Genomic DNA, 19,396 nt, shown 5'->3' on the forward strand with positions numbered 1-19,396 from the left:
AGTTTCTCCTGCTATGGTAGAAGCTGAGGTTGAACCCAAGTAAATTATTTCCAATGATGGAAGTGCTATCCATGTTATTACAAACCAATGAGCCCAACTTAATAGGGAAGGTTGTTTCCCAATCTTCTTGCGGTAGATTATATTTTATAATGGAGAAGAGTTGTCTACATATTTCGGCCAAAACAAAATAGTCTAAGGCATACCGAGGCAACTTCGTAGGTTCATCCTCAAACCCACCAATTCTCAAATATGTGAACCTGGGGAACTGTATAAAGTAGCTACCATATTGCTGAATTAACGTTTGAGCTTCAGGGGATAGTCTCAGCATGGGAACTTCCTTTAGGGACATATAAACCTTTTCTATCAGCAGGTCATGAACTTTCCTTGAATCTTCCAAGACTCTACCTTTCTGTAGCAGAGGGCAATATTGGAAAATTATCATTTCTTCACTTCACACTACATGAGGAAAAGTAAAGGCAATATAATAAGTTAAATAAGAAGCCATATAAAAGTCCTCTTGGAATTCCTTAGCATGTCTAAGTTGAGACCTCATTGAATTGGCAATAATCTCTGCCCAATCCATCCATTGTTCACCCTTCAAAATGATTTCTATATACCTATACTTCCATTCTTCAAAAAGAAGCACATCAGCTGAACCTTTTACCCTATGCAATAACACTACTAGATCATGAATATGGGGTTTTAGGTGATCTTTAATGATGACCTTGGGTAGCCTTGAACCTCCACCATACATGGTTTTAGTCCATTTCCTAGCCATGGTATTGTGGAATTGATTTGGGGTCTCTTGGTATTCAACCCAGGCTTGAACAAGAGAAAATGCAGCATAGGTATTTTCTGGAAAACACAACATAGAGGCAATAGTGTCTCTTGAAATTGTAAGTATCGCGTTGCCATTTTTACTTAAAATAGTCTTGCTTTTAACATCATAGTGATCAATACAGATTTATGGGAGTTCAAGACTCACAAAGGCCGAGGAGAAAGCGATAGCCTCAACCAACCCACTAGTTAAGACTTCCATACATCCATTCACTTCATTAGCATATTCAAGAAAATTTTCCTGTAAATTCTCCAACTTCACCCCTTGCAAATTTGTATCACAAATGACCGGTTTTCTACATTCTAGGCTTGAGACATTACCAAAGAAATGCAATATTGACCTCATTCTCAATCAAACAACAAGGCTTCGAACAGCTAAAGCTTGGAAAATACAGAGATTTGCAGAACAAAACAAGGATTGCTAAGTTCTCACCTATATTCCGCTAAGAAATCAACAATTTTCCCTATCTCCCTTAACAACTCCTTATCCACACTTTCAATTCTTTGCATGATAATTAAAAAGGAAATTGAATGAGTTTTTCTTAAAAGAAAGTATTTACATGCGAAAGTATAGGATGATTATTAGGCATTAATGACACATCACCTCTTGTTAACCTTCACACGTTTGAAAGCCTTGTTGCATGAGTTTCTATTTAATGATTTCTTTTTCGGATGTATTGATAATGATTAGCTTAATGCAACATCCAATCACTTTTTTGGTTGAAGATTTCCCACTTTCCCTGATAATGATGACTTCCTTCCTTGGAAATAAAAATGTCCTTTTTATCATTATTCTCTAACACGATCATTAATTGTCTCACGGGATGACGGCACACAGTGCTTCAGGATTTGAAATTGCCAAACATCTCCACCGTTGAACAACTTTGAACTACTTCGAACAGAGGTTCAAAGTGGTTCAAAGTGATTCAGAAGAAAGCTCCATCGGGTTGATGTATATCACCTACCAAAAAGATCATTAGTATAAAACCTTTGGTTGAACTGCTTTGAACTACTTCGAACCGAGGTTCAAAGTGGTTCAAGGGAAGGGACTGTGACTGCGGGCACTAGTTACTTCAACCATTCACTTTGGGAGACGACAAATACATGAGTGACAAGAGAAGGACTTCAATAATTGAATGGAAAAACATTTGAAGGAAAAACCTTTGGAAAATGGTGACTCTATATGCAACTAACAAGAGGTGAATAAAAAATGGTCTCCAATGGCTATGAAATGATGCTCCTATGGTTCTGATACCATGTAAGAATTTGCCTTAGGGAAAAATGACACCAAGATCAAGAAGCTCAAGAACAAAGCACAATATGGACCAAATGATGTATAATCATAATAATAATATGAGAATGAATGAATGTACATGTACATTAGTAGTGCCTATATGTAAAGTCCTCTAGAATGACTAGGAGTTAGCACAGTGATAAGCCTCACAACTAAGCACATGTCTACCAAGAGTGGATTATCCTCCATTGAGCATAGGAGTTTGTGCGATGATGAGGGGATGAGCTTACATAGGTGTATCACGTAAAAAGATGTTGTAGACACCATGTGCTCAATTAGAGTGTGAACAACTGTGTTGTCTACATGACAACTCAGTTGAATATACAAACTCCTATGTTGTAGACACCATGTGCTAAAATGATTTGCTAACTCCTGTGTTGTTAACAAGACAACTCATATGAGTACGCATACTCCTAGGTGTCTACATGACAACTAATAAAATAATGCATTTAACCTAAGTAAACTTAAGTAAAGTTACAATAATAATTGATTATTTACACTAACAAAAGGATTTCAACACCCTGTTAGAAGTGTTCTTGGTTAAAAGAATTCAACTTACAATGAAGTAAGCACCCTATTAAAGGATTTAAAAAAGACTATTAAGACTACTCAGTTAAGAGATTTTATTGATTCACCTATTAGAATGTCTCAGCCTTGATCCTTTGGTTAGAACTTCATTGCTAGATGACATATCACCTCCTTCCTGATGTGTACTTGATCCTTTATGATCAAATGTATCACTTCTATCCTCTTGTCTACTTTGCTTTATTCTCTCTAATTGATTCTACAATGCATATATCAATTTACAACTCCTTAGTCACCATAAATGCTCTGTCTACACATGCAAACTTCTCTCTTCACTCTTTTTCATCTTTAAAGTCTGTCCTCCTTAAGAAGACCTAGGTGACTTAGGGTTAGGTAAATCAACAATTGTGATTCACCCATTTTTCTGCTTAGAACATCCCTTAATCTAATTGGTTGCATGTACTGCATAGGGATTCATAATATACCTATACATATATCTTCTAGAATTTCAAAACAATCCTCAAGTTGGCCCAAAAATGATTTAGATAGGAGTTTGTGACATTACAAACAACTATGTCCAAAAAGCTTCTAATGCTCGAATCCACTATATCTTCAATGTTGTAACTTGGTGTCTGAATGACTTAGCATCCATTGTTCACCCGACATCTGAATCACTCAACATATACTAACTTGCTTGGCTCTAGAGTGACTTGGCACTAACTATCTGCTCGACACATACTGGTGCTCGACACTTACTATATATCTTGTTTGGCATGCATTTTCTAACAACTTAAAGCTTGGAATACACTAATTACTCGGCATGCACTTTATGAATATAGCTAAGTGCATAGTCACTCATATGTCAAAACCAATCTGAGATTAACACTATGGAGACAAATATTTCATTCTATTTGTTGATGACTATTCTAGAATTATGATTGTGATGTTTCTTAAAGAAAAATACGATGTCTTTTAGTTGTTTAAGTGGTATTTGGCTAGAGTTGAAAAGGAAACAGGTAAGAGTCTAAAGTGCTTGAGATCTAATAGAGGAGGTGAGTTCATCTCTAATGAATTCAACATATTTTGCAATGATTGAGGATTCTAAAGGTAGATGTTAGCACCTAGGACCCCTCCCAAAAATGGGTTAGCTGAAAGGAGAAACAAAACAATCATGGATTGTTCTAGAACACTGATAATGGAGAAGAATGTGTCACAAAAATATCAGAGGGAAGCTATAAGTACAACAGTCTATACTTTGATTGGGGTGGGGATGATACCCACAAGCTTTAGTACTATAGTATAAAGTTGGCTTGTTAAGGCTTATAATTGACCACTTATGGCGATCTGCCCTATTAGGAGCAATAAGGACTGTTAGGTCCACCTTGTTAAAGGATTTACAAGCATACAATGAAGTATGCAGTCTATTAGGAGATTTAGAATAAGATGGTTAAGTCCACCTAGTTAAAGGATTTGACTGATGCACCTATTAGAATGAATTGCTGGTTGAAGTCTGATCTACAACTTTGATTTGTTGAATGAGATTCTTTGAATTACAATGACTACCTTACAATGATAGATAAGTCTCTATTATCCCTTATACTAGTTGTAGTTTTCTTCAATTCACACTCATCTACTTCATCCTTCTTCACATACTCATACTTTATATCTTTCTAAATTGGATATGATATAATACATTACATATATACCAATCCACTTGATTACCTTCTAGAGTCAGCTACAATACCAAATTCATCATAATTCACAAAGTTGGCCCAATGCTATAACTTGGGTTCAGAAGACAAACTCAGTGATGTTTTGACACTCGACAAACACTATCAATGTTTGACATACTTTGGCACTTATTAGATGTTGAAGCTCCATCCATACTGATCACTTCGAGTATTATGAACTCGATTAGCATTGTATGACTCAATGAACATTGAGAAACTTGGTAGATACTAAATCACTAGGTTGACACTACATAAATCAGTCAACATTGATTTCTCTTTGTTAATATTGTAAGCTTGGTAGACACAAGATATGCTTGGCTAATAGAACTCGGTTAACACAATATACTACCTCTGAAGCTCGATATGCATTGTATAACTCAATAGTCACTATAATCTGTCTTAGATGCTTAATGGACACTCTGAAGCTCAACATGAACTAAAATCTAATTGTTTAGCTTAGTAGCAACTAAAACACTTGGTTAACATTGTTGGATGAATGATAAGCTTGGTAGTAACTGTAGAGCTCGTTAGCAATGTAACCATTTGACTAAGTGTTGAGTTACTAATAGACGAATTGACCTTAATGTCAACAATCTCCCCCTTTGGCATTAATGACAAAAACACTTATCATACCAAAAATCTAAGTATGCAAAATTATAAGTCAAAAATTCCTTTATTAATATTTTGTGTCTTCAACTCAATTTTGACTTACTACTATTGTAGCTCGATAAATTACTCCATTTTTTTATTTTTCAAAATTGCTTTTGTAAATATATTTTCTACTAATTTGTACATCTGCTTCATAGTACTGCTCCCCCATACATATCTCTCTCCACCATACATATATTTGGAGTATGATAAGATTTTCTATACAAATAATCTTCTCCCCCTTTATCAATAATATTCTCCCCCTTTTTGACATAAATGCCAAAGGTACAAACTATTTACATTGGATATGATATAATACATTACATATATATACCAATCCACTTGGTTACCCTCTGGAGTCGACTACAATGCCAAATTCATCATAATTCACAAAGTCGGCCCATTGCTGTAACTCAGGTTCAAAAGACAAAATCGGTGATGTTCTGACACTCAACAAAAATTGTTAATGCTTGACATAATCTGGTGCTCAATTGATGTCGAAGCTTTGTTCATACTAATCAGTTTGAGTAGCACAAACTTGGTTAGCAACTATAGAGCTTGGTAGCAATATAACCATTTGACTAAGTGTTAAGTCACTATAGGAAAATTGACCTTAATGTCAACAATCTTCCCCTTTGGAATTAGTGAATAAAACACTTATCATACCAAAAATTTGAATACTCAAAATTATAAGTAAAAAAATTCCTAGAGGAAGAGGTTGAAACCTCTAAGGTTGAGATTGATCTAGAGGACGATATTGTAATACCCGATTGGGATCTTTTCAATCTGACATCTGATCAAATGGATACCCTAGGAGAACTTTGGAAGAAGAGGGCTAAGAAACATGAGCTTAGAGAAGAAAGGAAAAAGAAAAATCAAGTCCTTGAGGACATCAAGATCATATTTGTAGATTCTTTGACCATTGAGGTTGATGAGAAACAACCCATTCTGGATTAGTTAGTTGAAATTGTCCACAAGTACAATGAAGAAATGAATGGACAAGAAAAACTATTGCAGAGAGAAGAGGGAAAATTTGAAAATAAAGTTTTGGAGCAAGTAGCATAGAAGATTGCTTTTGATCAAGTAGAGCTGTCTTTTATTCTTGCTCCTCTAGAAACATTTGTAAATAATGTTGTTTCTTTATTTATCAAGTTGAGTGACACATCTATCTTTACTAAGGAAATCAAGGATAAATTATCCAAGATAGATGAGGATATGAAGGCAAGTGCACTCAACTGTCACTTGATCTTAGTTGTAGCTTTGTCCACTTTACAAAGATCAGATACTTAACAGATCTACAGGCAGAGTTGTTAAGGGAAGAAGCCAAAATTAGGGCTACACTTGCAAAAAATCAAGGCATGATTCTTCTAAACATGGATGCACTGAAAAAGCACATTGCACATGCAAAGACACTCATCCATGACAATAACTTCTCCATAGTTGGCCACATGATGGAACTATCAATAAAGGTATAGATAGCCTTGCATGCATCCAAGGCATTGCAAGGGAATTGGGACAAGATGATGACAATCATTCTAAAGGTACATAGTGATTTCTTGTCACATTTTGGTATTCACTTGTGAATATTTTGCACCTTTGGCATTTATGTCAAAAAGGGGGAGAATATTATTGATAACAGGGGATAAGATTATTTCTATAGAAAATATTATCATACTCTAGATATATGTGTGGGGGAGAGATATATATGTATGGGTGATTAGTAATATGGAGACACATGTACAGATTAGCAGAAAATGAGTTTACAAAAGCAATTTTGGAAAAACAGAAAAACAAAGTAATTTACCGAGTTACAATTGCAGTAAGTGAAAACTAAGTTGAAGAAACATAATGTTGATAAAGGAAGTTTTTGACTTATAATTTTGAGTATTCGATTTTTTGGTATGATAAGTGTTTTTTTCACTAATGCCAAAGGGGGAGATTGTTGATATTAAGGTCAATTTGTCTATTAGTGACTCAACACTTAGTTAGATGGTTACATTGCTACTGAGCTCTAAAGTTGCTACCGAGTTAAACAGTCAGATTGCAATTCATGTCGAGCTTCACAGAATCACTTGCATGCAAACACTTGTCACAACAAGAGAGGAGCAAAAGCTATGGAGGCTAGAATTCCCAAATCCACAGATGAGACATTCTTGATGAGAAAATAAATAAATTGCTATTATCAAAAGTGAATGAAAGTATTACAAAGAGATCAATCCTTATAAAAGGAGATCAAAACCCTAATAGGTAAAACCTAGGTTACATGATAATAAATAATAAAAGAATTAATTATTATATGCCTAAAGTTTAGCTAAGTAAACTAGAGATAATAAGTAACTTAATAATTAAATCAATATGATTTAATTAAAAAGAAAATACTTTATGACTCTGACACACACACACACAAAATTTCTCATGTAACAATAACCTTGTATCTCAAATATAAAGAGCACATACATAATAGGTTTATCCGACAAAAGCTATCAAACATTAACAACTTTAATATTTGTACTATTGTCTCAATGTAGAGGGGACATAAAATTAAGATGAAATTTCATTTTATTTTTTAATAGTCCATATATCAATAGGTTGAAGTCTTTTTCTATTGTATATTGATGTTCTTTTCCATCTCTTATGAGTCACATCAAGTAATATTCTTTTGAGTTTAGGCTATATAGTATCAGGAGAATTCAATATTATTTGTGATGCCTTTACCAATGATACTTTGGAGAGCCCCCCAAGGAATTAGAGATTCTATGATACAAAAGATACCATTTGACCAATAGTCCTATTTAAAAGAAAGTTGGTAATGGATTTTGTCTCTTGAAAAATGAGTTTAATGCTTTATCTTGTCTAAATAAGCCATTATTCCATCCATCTACATTTTAAAATAACCATCTAAGGGTGTGATTTGCTAAGATGAAGTTAATTATAATAGAAGAGTCACTCAATCTCATTTAGACTTTTTTTCTCTAGATTTAAAACCCCTCCAAGTAATGCAAAGATTTCAACAACATTATTGGTATTGCTTGAAATTTTAATTAAGCTCACCCATAGGAACCTTATGAATATTATTCCTAATAATGTACCCACTCTTGGTGTACCTAGGCTGGCCTTAGATGTGCCATCAAAGTTCATTTTGATATTTTCAGTTGGAGATAATGTTTGATATTTTGTTTTTTTTTCGATCTTGGACTTGAAAAAAATGCCTTTTGATTGGATAAGATGCCTCCACACATTTATCATTTGATCATCCCATAAAGAAAGGAACTTTTATTTTTTGTTTATTACCTTTGTGTTTTCTTGCTTTCTTATCACTATTTCAATTTATTTATGATCATTTAAATTGACATCTCTATTTCTTTAAAAATTCTTGCAATTTTCTCTTTCCATGATTTCCAAATGATCATCGCTCAAGTAGTTGTCCATAGAATATTCAATAATGACACTTTCTAAATGACTAGTAAACTAGAAAATATGGCTATAATGGTATTAGGGAGTGGACCATGTCATCTTAACATTCCTTTTATTTTCTCAAATAGTCTTGAGTGAATTCAAATCTAACCAAAAGATGATGTTGGATACAATTGTTAATTGTGTATTATCTTTGATGTTACACAAATGTCATATTAGTCATTAGAAAAAGTCTACCAAGCTCAGATGATCAACAAAGCAATTTACAGTGTCTACCGAACTTTCCTAAACATTACACAGTAAAGTTAGTTCTTACTGAGCTCACTCGGGCATCAAAGGATTGTGTAGCAGAAAGCTAGTGTTAACCGAGCTCCCAAGGTTAATGAAGAAAAGTTAATGTCTACCGAGCTCACTCGAGCATCAAAGGATTTTGCAGTAGAAAGTTAGTGTTAACCGAGCTCCCAAGGTTAACGAAGAAAAGTTAATGTCTACCAAGCTCACTCGGTCATCAAAGAAAATGTGGCAGAAAGTTAGCTTCTACCGAGCTCACAAGGTCAACAAAAGAAGGTTAGTGCTAACTGAGTTCACTCGGTCTCCAAAGGATTTTTGCAAGGTTTGCAGTGTTTACCAAGATTTGCTTGGTTAACACTAGAAAACCATTCTAGAGCAGTGGTTACCAAACTGGGTTGGCCAACGAAAGATTTTATTGTTTTGATATTAAGTTTAATTGTTTCGTGCAATAAATGTAGCCGACTGATGTAATGATTTTTTCAGTTGTTGTAACTTATATTTGAGCCGACTTGATAATTTGAAAGGTATATATAGATGTTTAAGTTGTGAATTCAAGCGTAAGAGTGAATATATGGATGAGGATGGAATAAGCGAATATTGAGCGAATTTTGATGAAGGATTAGATATCCTGGAGGAGCTACAAAGTTGTATTCAATCAGTAAGGATCTAGTAAAGCATAAACAAGATCTGTAATTAGCAAAAGATAAGTTGCATATCATTTAGGTCACTTCATTGTTGCTTTCTAATCATTGTAACAGTGAATCCATAATCTCTTTACATAGTTGGTTTAACAGCTATTTTGTAAATCCTGTAACAAGGTGACAGTTCAGTTGAATTGTTCTAAAGACCTCTAACCAAGCCACTCCTAATAGGGTGATTAAATCCTCTAACAAGGTCACACCTAACAGTGTGTATTTGTAACATTTAACAGGGTTGGCTCCTAACAGGGCTCACTTCAGAAGAGTGAAAAATTGGTGAATAGTTACTTGGTGGTTTTTGCCATATTGGGTTTCCACGTTAAATCTGGTGTCACTTGTGTTCATGTTATTTCTTTTATTCATACATGTTAATCACTTTGAATGCTTAATAAGTTAACAACACATCTACAAGGTTTCAACATTTATCTACGTGGCTACCAAGTATCAACAATGATCAAATATTAAGACATCTCAAGGATCTATGGTTTTATTTTTGTGGTAACTGATTCACCCCTCCCCTCTCAGTTACTTCATCTATATTTTCAACAATTGGTATCAGAGCTTTTGGTGCTTACAGGATAAGATTTCAAGGATCTAAGCCAAAGATCAGGATGTCTTATAAGAGGGAAATTCCAAGACTTAATAGGGACAACTTCTCAGCATTGCAAGGGTTGATGAGACTTCATCTCGCTTCTATTGGAGATGCAGGACTAAAATACCTTGATGAAAAATATGCAGAACCAGCTGGTACACTATCTGTCAATGATATTGCTAAAAAGAAGACCCACAACATTATGATGATAGATATAGCATCTGCTCTAAGTTATGAAGAATTTGATGACATCAAGGACTGCAAATCTGCCTTTGAAATGTGGGAAAAGCTGAAAGAAATTCATGGAGGAGATGATAATGTAAGAAGAGCCAAAGCAAAAAGTCTGAGAGGACAGTTTGATCAAATGAAAATGACAGAGGATGAAAACATTGCCAAATATGTTGAAAGAGTCAAAGCATCTGTTAGTGCAATCAAAGCATCTGGAGGAGATATCAAGGATGAGACAATTATAAGTAAAGTTCTCAGAACATTACTACCCATTTATGCAATTAGAGTCTCTACAATTCAAGAAAGAAGATGTGAAGCAAATCATAAGATAATCTAGAGGCCATAGTTGGAAGATTAACTACATTTGAACTAGACAACTTTGACAACTATGTTCCAGCTTCCAAGAACATTGAATCGGCATTTGAAGCCAAGCTTTCACTCAAGGAGAAAAGAAAAAAGAAAAAGGAATCTCAGTCAGAAAGTGAAGATGAATAATACCAAAGTTCAGATAGTGATCTTGAGGTGATTGAAGCTCTACTAGCAAGGAAATATCCTAGAGGTAGAGGAAAATATAAAGGTAAAGTTCCTCTAATCTATTTTTCATGTGAAGAAGTTGGTCATATTGCTGCAAGGTGCCCAAACAAGCAAAACAAAGATGAGATGAAAGGTTGCAAGTACAATGGAAAGAAAGACTTCAAATCATTCGAGGATAAAGGTAAGAAAACATGTTTTATGGCTAAAGATTCTAATGATTATAATGATGATGAAGAAGATGAAATTGTCTACATTGCTATGAAAGATGATTCTGATAGTGACGAGGAAGATAAGATGGCACTTATTTCTCATGTAAGTAAAAATGATACATGGATTATAGATAGTGGTTGCTCTCATCATATGACCAGTGATAAAACTAAGTTTGAACATTTTGAAGACTATGATGGTGGTAGTGTAAGGTTTGGTAATAATGAACCTCGTTACATAAAAGGAAGAGGAAGAATCTCTCTAACCAAAGAACTTATATGTGATAATGCCTATTGGGTTGAAGGTCTCAAACATAATTTGTTAAGCGTGGCACAACTACTCAATATTGGATTCAAGGTGGAATTCATGCATGGAAAAGCAAGACTGTTGAATAACCAAGGAAAGCTGATTGGATCAGGCACTCAAACTAAAAGTAACTTGTTCTATCTTGAACTAGGTGAATGTTCATGTTTTATTGCTCAAGTTGAAGAAAGTTGGTTATGGCATAAAAGGTTGTGTCATGTCAATTTTGATAATTTGGTGAACATAAGCAAATTCAAGAAAGTAAGAGGCATTCCTAACATAAAGAAACCTAAGGTCGGTCTATGCAAGAATTGTTAGATTGGTAAAATGGGAAAGACTAGTTTTAAAAGTAAAAACTATCAGTCTTAAGATATATTAGAAATTGTGCATACTGATTTACGTGGACCCATTGGAATTGAAAGCTATACTGGAGAAAAGTTCTTCATTCTTTTTGTTGATGATTGTTCAAGAATGATGACTGTCATGTATCTAAGGAACAAATCAGAAACATTTGAGAAATTCAAATGGTATTTGGCCAGAGTAGAAAAGGAAACAGGGAAAAGATTGAAATGCTTGAGGTCAGACAGAGTTGGAGAATTCATTTCACATGAGTTCAATAACTTTTGCATTAAAAGAGGAATCAAAAGATAGGTATCAACCCTTGGAACTCCTGAGCAAAATGGAATAGCTGAAAGGAGGAACAAATCTATCATGGATTGTGCAAGAACCTTAATAATTGAAAAGAGCATTGTTATCAAATACTAGAAGGAAGCTATCAGCATTGCAGTTCATACCTTGAACCAAGTATAGCTAAAAAAGGACACATTCAAAACTCCCTATGAGCTATGGTATGGCTATAAACCTAATGTAAGTTATCTAAAAGTATTTGGAAGTAAATGTTACATTTCGAAAGACTCTAGAAAAGGCAAATTTGATGTGAAAAGTGATGAAGGAATATTTTTGGGATACTCTTGCAAAAGTAAAGAATATAGATGTTTGAACTTGTCTACTTAAAAAGTCATAGAAAGTGCACATGTGAAAGTTGATGAGTTTGCAGAAAGGACTGAAGAAGAAAGAAAAAGGGAACCAGAAGATTATAAAAGGTTTATTTTCATTGAACCTGATACAATACTAGTCAATCAGAAATCTTCTACTCTTGAGCCATCAGTAATCGAGCTACAAGAAGTTCAAACTGAGCTACAACAACCCGAGTTACATTCAGATGCTGCCAAGCAAGTGTCTACCGAGTCTGAAGGACCCAAACCAATATCTACCAAGCTAGAACAACCAGAACCTGAAGTTGAAGTGCAAGAGGATAACAATGAAATTCATTTAAAAGGCAAGGAACCTGTATTAGCAAAATATGTCAGGAGACATCATTCAGCAAATCAGATCATTGGAGACAAATCTGAAGGAACCATGACAAGAAGTAAGTTGAAAGGTACTTGTTTACTTGCTGATTTTGAACCTAGAAATATCAAAGATGCATTGGGAAATGATAGTTGGATTGAGGCTATGAATGAAGAGATAGAGCAGATAGAGAAAAACAAGACATGGACTCTTGTACCTAGGCCTGAAGATAAAAATGTGATTGGAACTAAGTGGGTATTTAGAAACAAGCTGACTGAAGATGGTAAGGTATCAAGAAACAAAGCTAGACTAGTATGCAAAGGATATGCTCAAGAAGAAGGAATAGACTATGGAGAAACTTTTGCTCTTGTTGCAAGATTGGAAGGAGTCAGAACCTTACTTGCATATGCTAATCACAAAGGATTCAAAGTTTATCGGATGGATGTCAAGTCAACATTCCTCAATGGTATACTAGATGAAGAGGTTTACATTGAACAACCTAAAGGTTTTGTTGATCCAGATAAGAAGAACATAGTTTGCAAATTACACAAGGCATTGTATGGTCTAAAACAAGCCCCTAGAGCATGGTATGAAAGATTGCATAACTATCTTATTCAGATTGGTTTTCAAAGAACTAATGATAATAGTAGCTTGTATATAAATGAAGGACCAGATAATAAGATTGTCTTGGCAGAAATATTTGTAGATGATACTGTTTTCACAGAGAATGATGATCTTTGCAAAGAATTTTCAGAGCAAATGAACAAAGAATTTGAAATGTCTACGTTTGGTGAGATCAAATTCTTTGTTGGTCTTCAAATTCAGTAGAATAAAAATGGTATCTACATCACTCAATCAAAATACATCAAGGAGATATTGAAAAAGTTTGGTATGGAAGACTGTAAACCAGTTGGGACTCCTATGTGTACTGGATTAAAACTTACCAAGGAAGATGAATCAAAAGAAGTAGATCAAACATTGTATAGATCTATGATTGGAAAGTTGCAGTATGTAGTTCATACCAAGCCAAATATTGGCCTTGCAGTTGGTATTGTAGCAAGATTTTCAGCAAAACCAAGAGAAAATCACATGATGGCAATCAAAAGTATAATGAGATATTTGAAAAGAACTAAAGGTTATGGTTTATGGTACAAATTTGGAGGTAATCTGGATTTGAAAGTGTTTACTAATGCTGATTGGACAGGAAACCTTGATGACAGAAAAAGTACAAGTGGAGGAGCATTCTTTCTTGGAAAGAGGTTGGTTTCTTGGACAAGCAAAAAGCAGAATTGTACATCCCAATCTACAGCAGAGGCAAAGTATGTTGCTGCAGCAGTAAATTGTTTTAATATTGTTTGGTTTAAACAGTTGTTGGAAGGCATGAAGGTGAAAATCAAAGAACCAGTTGTTATGTTCTGTGATAATACAAGTGCAATCAACATATCTAAGAATCCAGTGATGCATTCCAAAACCAAGCACATTGCAATAAAATATCATTTGGTTAGAGAATTGGTGCAAGATAAGGAGATCATATTGGAATATGTCCATACAAAGGAACAAATTGTTGACATATTCACAGAGCCATTATCTAAGGATGCATTCTTGTAGCTAAGAGGTAAGTTAGGGGTCACTCCCCTATCTGAAGTTCATTAAAATGAAGTTTTAGTGATGCATCAATGCATTCCAAGTTGAAGATCTATCAGTTGATGCAACATAATTAGGAAATATTGCATATGAATCAGTACTAAAGGTACATTAAAATTCATTTGAGTTGTGTTGTCTTTGGCATGTGTTGTCAAAGAGGGAGAGTTTTACTGTCATATCTTTCTGAAATTTGTTTGAGAGGAAGAGTTTGCTATGTAATTCCTTCACAGAGGGAGATTACTGAAAGAGGAAGAGTTTGCTATCTAATAGAGAAAATTATTCTAAAAAAAAAAAGACTTGTTTTCAAATTTCATTCTGCTATGACATGTTGTGTTGCCATCAATGCCAAAGAGGGAGATTGTTGGATACAATTGTTAATTGTGTATTGTCTTTGATGTTACACAAATGTCATATAAGTCATCAGACAAAGTCTACCAAGCTCAGATGATCAGCAAAGCAATTTACAGTGTCTACCGAACGTTTCTAAACATTACACAATAAAGTCAGTTCTTACCGAGCTCACTCGGGCATCAAAGGATTGTGTAGCAGAAAGTTAGTGTTAACCGAGCTCCCAAGGTCAACGAAGAAAAGTTAATGTCTACCGAGCTCACTCGGGCATCAAAGGATTTTGTAGCAGAAAGTTAGTGTTAACCGAGCTCCCAAGGTTAACGAAGAAAAGTTAATGTCTACCAAGATCACTCGGTCATCAAAGGAAATGTGGCAGAAAGTTATCTTCTACGGAGCTCACAAGGTCAACAAAGGAAGGTCAGTGCTACCTGAGTTCACTTGGTCTCCAAAGGATTTTTGTAGGGTTTGCAGTGTTTACCAAGCTTCACTTGGTTAACACTAGAAAACCATTCTAGAGCAGTGGTTACCGAACTGGGTCGGCCAACGAAGGATTTTATTGTTTTGATATTAAGTTCAATTGTTTCGTGCAATAAATGTAGCCGACTGATGTAATGATTTTTTCAGTTGTTGTAACTTATATTTGAGTTGACTTGATAATCTGAAAGGTATATATAGATGTTCAAGTTGTGAATTCAAGCGTGAGAGTGAATATATGGATGAGGATGGAATAAGTGAATATTGAGCAAATTTTGATGAAGGATTAGATATCCTGGAGGAGCTGCAAAGTTGTATTCGATCAGTAAGGATCCAGTAAAGCATAACAGAGATCTGTAATCAACAAAAGATAAGTTGCATATCATTCAGGTCACTTCATTGTTGCTTTCTAATCATTGTAACAGTGAATCCATAATCTCTTTACATAGTTGGTTTAATAGCTATTTTGTAAATCCTCTAACAAGGTGACAGTTTAGTTGAATTGTTCTAAAGACCTCTAACCAAGCCACTCCTAATAGGGTGATTAAATCCTCTAACAAGGTCACATCTAACAGTGTGTATTTGTAACCTTTAACAGGGTTGGCTCCTAACAGGGCTCACTTCAGAAGAGTGAAAAATTGGTGAATAGTTACTTGGTGGTTTTTGCCATATTGGGTTTTCACGTTAAATCTGGTGTCACTTGTGTTCATGTTATTTTTTTTATTCATACATGTTAATCACTTTGAATGCTTAATAAGTTAACAACACATCTACAAGGTTTCAACATTTATCTACGTGGCTACCAAGTATCAACAGTGATTAAATATTAAGACATCTCAAGGATCTGTGGTTTTATTTTTGTGGTAACTGATTCACCCCTCCCTTCTCAGTTACTTCATCTATATTTCCAACAGATGATCCATTGTCTCTTTGCATTTTTTGCACAAGGGACATCTGAAGAGGCCCAAAACCTCATTTGCATCAATCTATCCATTGTAACAACTCTTTTATGTAAAATTATCCACGAAAATCCACCTATCTTTCAGAGGATATTTTGATCCTAACACAATGAAATTGACCACCAACATCACTCTTCTTTCCTAGTGATCACTATACAACCAAGCTTAGTTGTGCGATCTCTTGTTTTTTCCATGCACTGAATGATTTCATCATCATCATTCAATAAAATAATAGGTCTTTCTTTCTATTCATCTCTAGAAATTGTCATTTGTTAGGTGGTGAAGGATTTCCAATTGAAAGAACAAACTCAATCTACCCAATATATAAGTAGCAATTATTCAATCAAATGAATATTAAACTAATAAAAAATTAGCTCATTAAAAAATCTTCCATTTTTCTAGAAATAATTTACATTGGAAAAAAAACCCAAGTTATTTTGGAAGAAACTTCAACCTAGAAAGAAGAAAAGTAAGAATAATATTATCGAGACATAATGATTTGATTATGCAAGACAATTCTATGAGTAGAATATAGAGGTTGTCCCTCTTCCTCTAGTCAACACTACAACAATGTTTCTCACTATGCAAGATGTGATATAGGTATTAAGAAGTTGGGAGTTGGAAAAGTCAAGGATTTGATTGATCTTCAAGCAAAGTATCTAAAGTGGGGATGAGATTTCTCGTATCTCACATACCAAAAATATTCAACAAAATCATTTAGCAAGAGTTTCGTAAGGAGTGGATAACTAGTCTAGTGATACCTCTTTTTAAGAGCGATGACATTTATAATCCTTCTAATGATATAACAATTATGATTAATCTGATGTTTACAAAGATATTTGGTAATATGATATAAAACATATTTAATATAAATGTAGAGAGGTCGAACTTTGGGATTGAAATGCTATCTAGGTTCTTTTTGGTCTTTTATTGCTCACAATTGTACTTTATAAATGTGAATGTGGAACAACAACACTTCTATTTCACAATGAAAACAAATTGGGGGATTATAAAAGCACTTGATTAATTATGATATTTTTTTGAGCGAAGTGGGTTACTTAGTCCCCATTGAAGCAATTGTTATGATGTGTCACACATGCTTTTTAAAAAGAATTCAAAGCATGGAAACAAGTAGACAACCAAACATTGTTTTCATTGATAGATTCAACAAAATAAATAAGACTAAGATACAATAAAATAATAGATGGATGTGCTAAAGGACTATACTTTTGAACACACACCCCTCTTAGACAACAAAGAGATATACACTTATGTTCTAGATAAAAAAAAATTCTAAATAAAAAAATAACAAATATTCTCAGGGTAAAGTGCTCGTGAGAGAAAAATTCACTATATTGAAGAGTTCAATCCCACTAGTGATCTTTTTACAAAAGTGTACATAAAGCCTATGTCTTGTGGAAATCCAAAATTCTCATTGGTCAATTAAGAACTAACTCTCATCAACTTTGATGTGAAATTGAGAAGTGGAAATAACTGATTTTTTTTGGAAAAAAAAGTGTGTGAGTACTTTCCACTTCTTGAGTAGTTTAATCTCAAAGACATTTCATTTTTTATTTTTTTTTAAATTAAATAATTGAGAGAACAAAAAAGAGGTACAGTATCAAAAGAGGGGAGGAGGCAAGCCTCAACCACCCAGATCAAAGTCCAACAATTAGCTAGAAATAGCCAACTAACACATTAAGTAGCAGTTCTAGTGAGATAACAAAAAGAGGAGATAGAAAAGCTATTCCAAAATATCATCATGATCATCGAACCAAGTTGTCCATCCCAGCTCTCCTTCCATCCACACGACTTTCTTCCGCTCGAAAGTGTGAACATTAGAATCAACTATTGTAATAGCTTGATAGTTAGATCATGATATAAAACACTATTGGAAAATTGGGAGAGCTCATTATGACCCTCCATTTGAAAATAATGGAACTAGTCAAAAATGAAGTTTGCAAAGATTAACCCTACCTTTCGTGTAGCCACATGAATGTTAAAAAGTAGTTGGTGTTCTTCTACTATAATACAATATTCTGATTTTTTCTTAAATATATTTTGTAAGAAAAATACATAATACGCATTCGCTATTATTGTTATTGTTAATGTGTTGCGCTCGCCATTTATAAGATACTTTTTTTTGATGAATAGTCTTTTTCAATTAATAAAATTTACTAAGATTACAATTAAAAAAAAGGCCGGGGTTACAGGATCACCCGTAATTTATAGGGTACGTTCAATACGTATTGCTCTCCCTACTTCGGAGTAAAAGAATCTGGTTGCCCACACGTCACGAACTGGAATTGCAGCGATGGATAGAGGGCCTAGGCCTGCTACTGCTGCGTCTACAGATGTCAACCTTGTACAGTTGCTGGTGTTCATCTGCACCATGCTTTCCGCGGTACTTTTTTAGCTTTTTTCATCCCTGCACTACAGGCAAACTACGCAAAATTGGATGCCTGAATGTTTGAGATTTTACTTTTGGATTTTTCAAATTTTTACTATCGAACTTAATTTTTCTACCTCGATCACATGTTTGGCAACTCTTTTTTCGTGGCTCTCTGAGAAATAGCTTTCTCCTATGAGCAAAATACATCATTGCTTTCAATTTTTTCTGGCCGATGTATTTACTTTTGAGTTTGAAGAATTGGTTAGGTTTTCCCAATCACATAGTTCTGTGAAATATTCGTGTTGGCATCTTTTGCAAAATGCTGCCGACAAATCACAGGGTTTGCGAATTAATGAGTATTGGGGACAAGATCAATTGCTTCTTTCATAAAAATCCCGAATACCACTTCTGTTCTAGGTTTTTTTAGCTTGCAGGAAGTGTTGAGGAAGCTGTGACTCTTTGCACAAGAATTAATTTTTGTTTTTTCCTGTCAGATACTAGTGCCATCTTTTTTATCACACTGGCTTCAAACTTTTCCCCGATGATTTGGCCCTCTAGAGGGAAACCGGAAAAATCGCTCAATACTAAAAGTTAGGCAGTTAATTTCAGAATTTTTATATTCTTTTATCAAGCATTGATGTCATCAACTATTTGAATTTGCTGTCTACTCGTAGATTGAAAATGTTTGGAATGGAACTGGTCTTTAATCGTTTCTTGTAGAATGCAATTTTCGTTGTTAAGTTATTTTTCAAATGTTAAGGCTGTACTTGCAGCTTCAGACTGATTCTTGTAGCTCACATACCGTATAGCACTCTCTTCTACGGATGATACTTTTATGGAAGTATTAGATAAGACCATTGGCGTCTGACAGTTCTTTCTATCATACGTAAATTTGAAGAATTTCCCACAAGTCACAGCCTGGCAGGAA

At 34.5% G+C, this 19,396-nt stretch overlaps 1 protein-coding gene across 1 annotated transcript in view; it reads left to right on the plus strand.

The window, feature by feature from the left end:
- The first annotated feature begins 18,331 nt into the window (after positions 1-18,331).
- Positions 18,332-19,396, plus strand: part of LOC149570519 (uncharacterized) — a 115,427-nt gene continuing 114,362 nt past the window's right edge. Inside the window, exon 1 of the mRNA XM_089823116.1 lies at positions 18,332-18,480. Coding sequence (XP_089679242.1) covers positions 18,391-18,480 — 90 coding nt within the window. The 5' untranslated portion in view covers positions 18,332-18,390. The remainder of the gene's footprint in view (positions 18,481-19,396) is intronic.

Source organism: Cupressus sempervirens, chromosome 3 (genome assembly GCF_028749045.1).
Source record: "Cupressus sempervirens isolate cs-2001-9-10 chromosome 3, ASM2874904v1, whole genome shotgun sequence".
NCBI classification, from domain to species: Eukaryota; Viridiplantae; Streptophyta; class Pinopsida; order Cupressales; family Cupressaceae; genus Cupressus; species Cupressus sempervirens.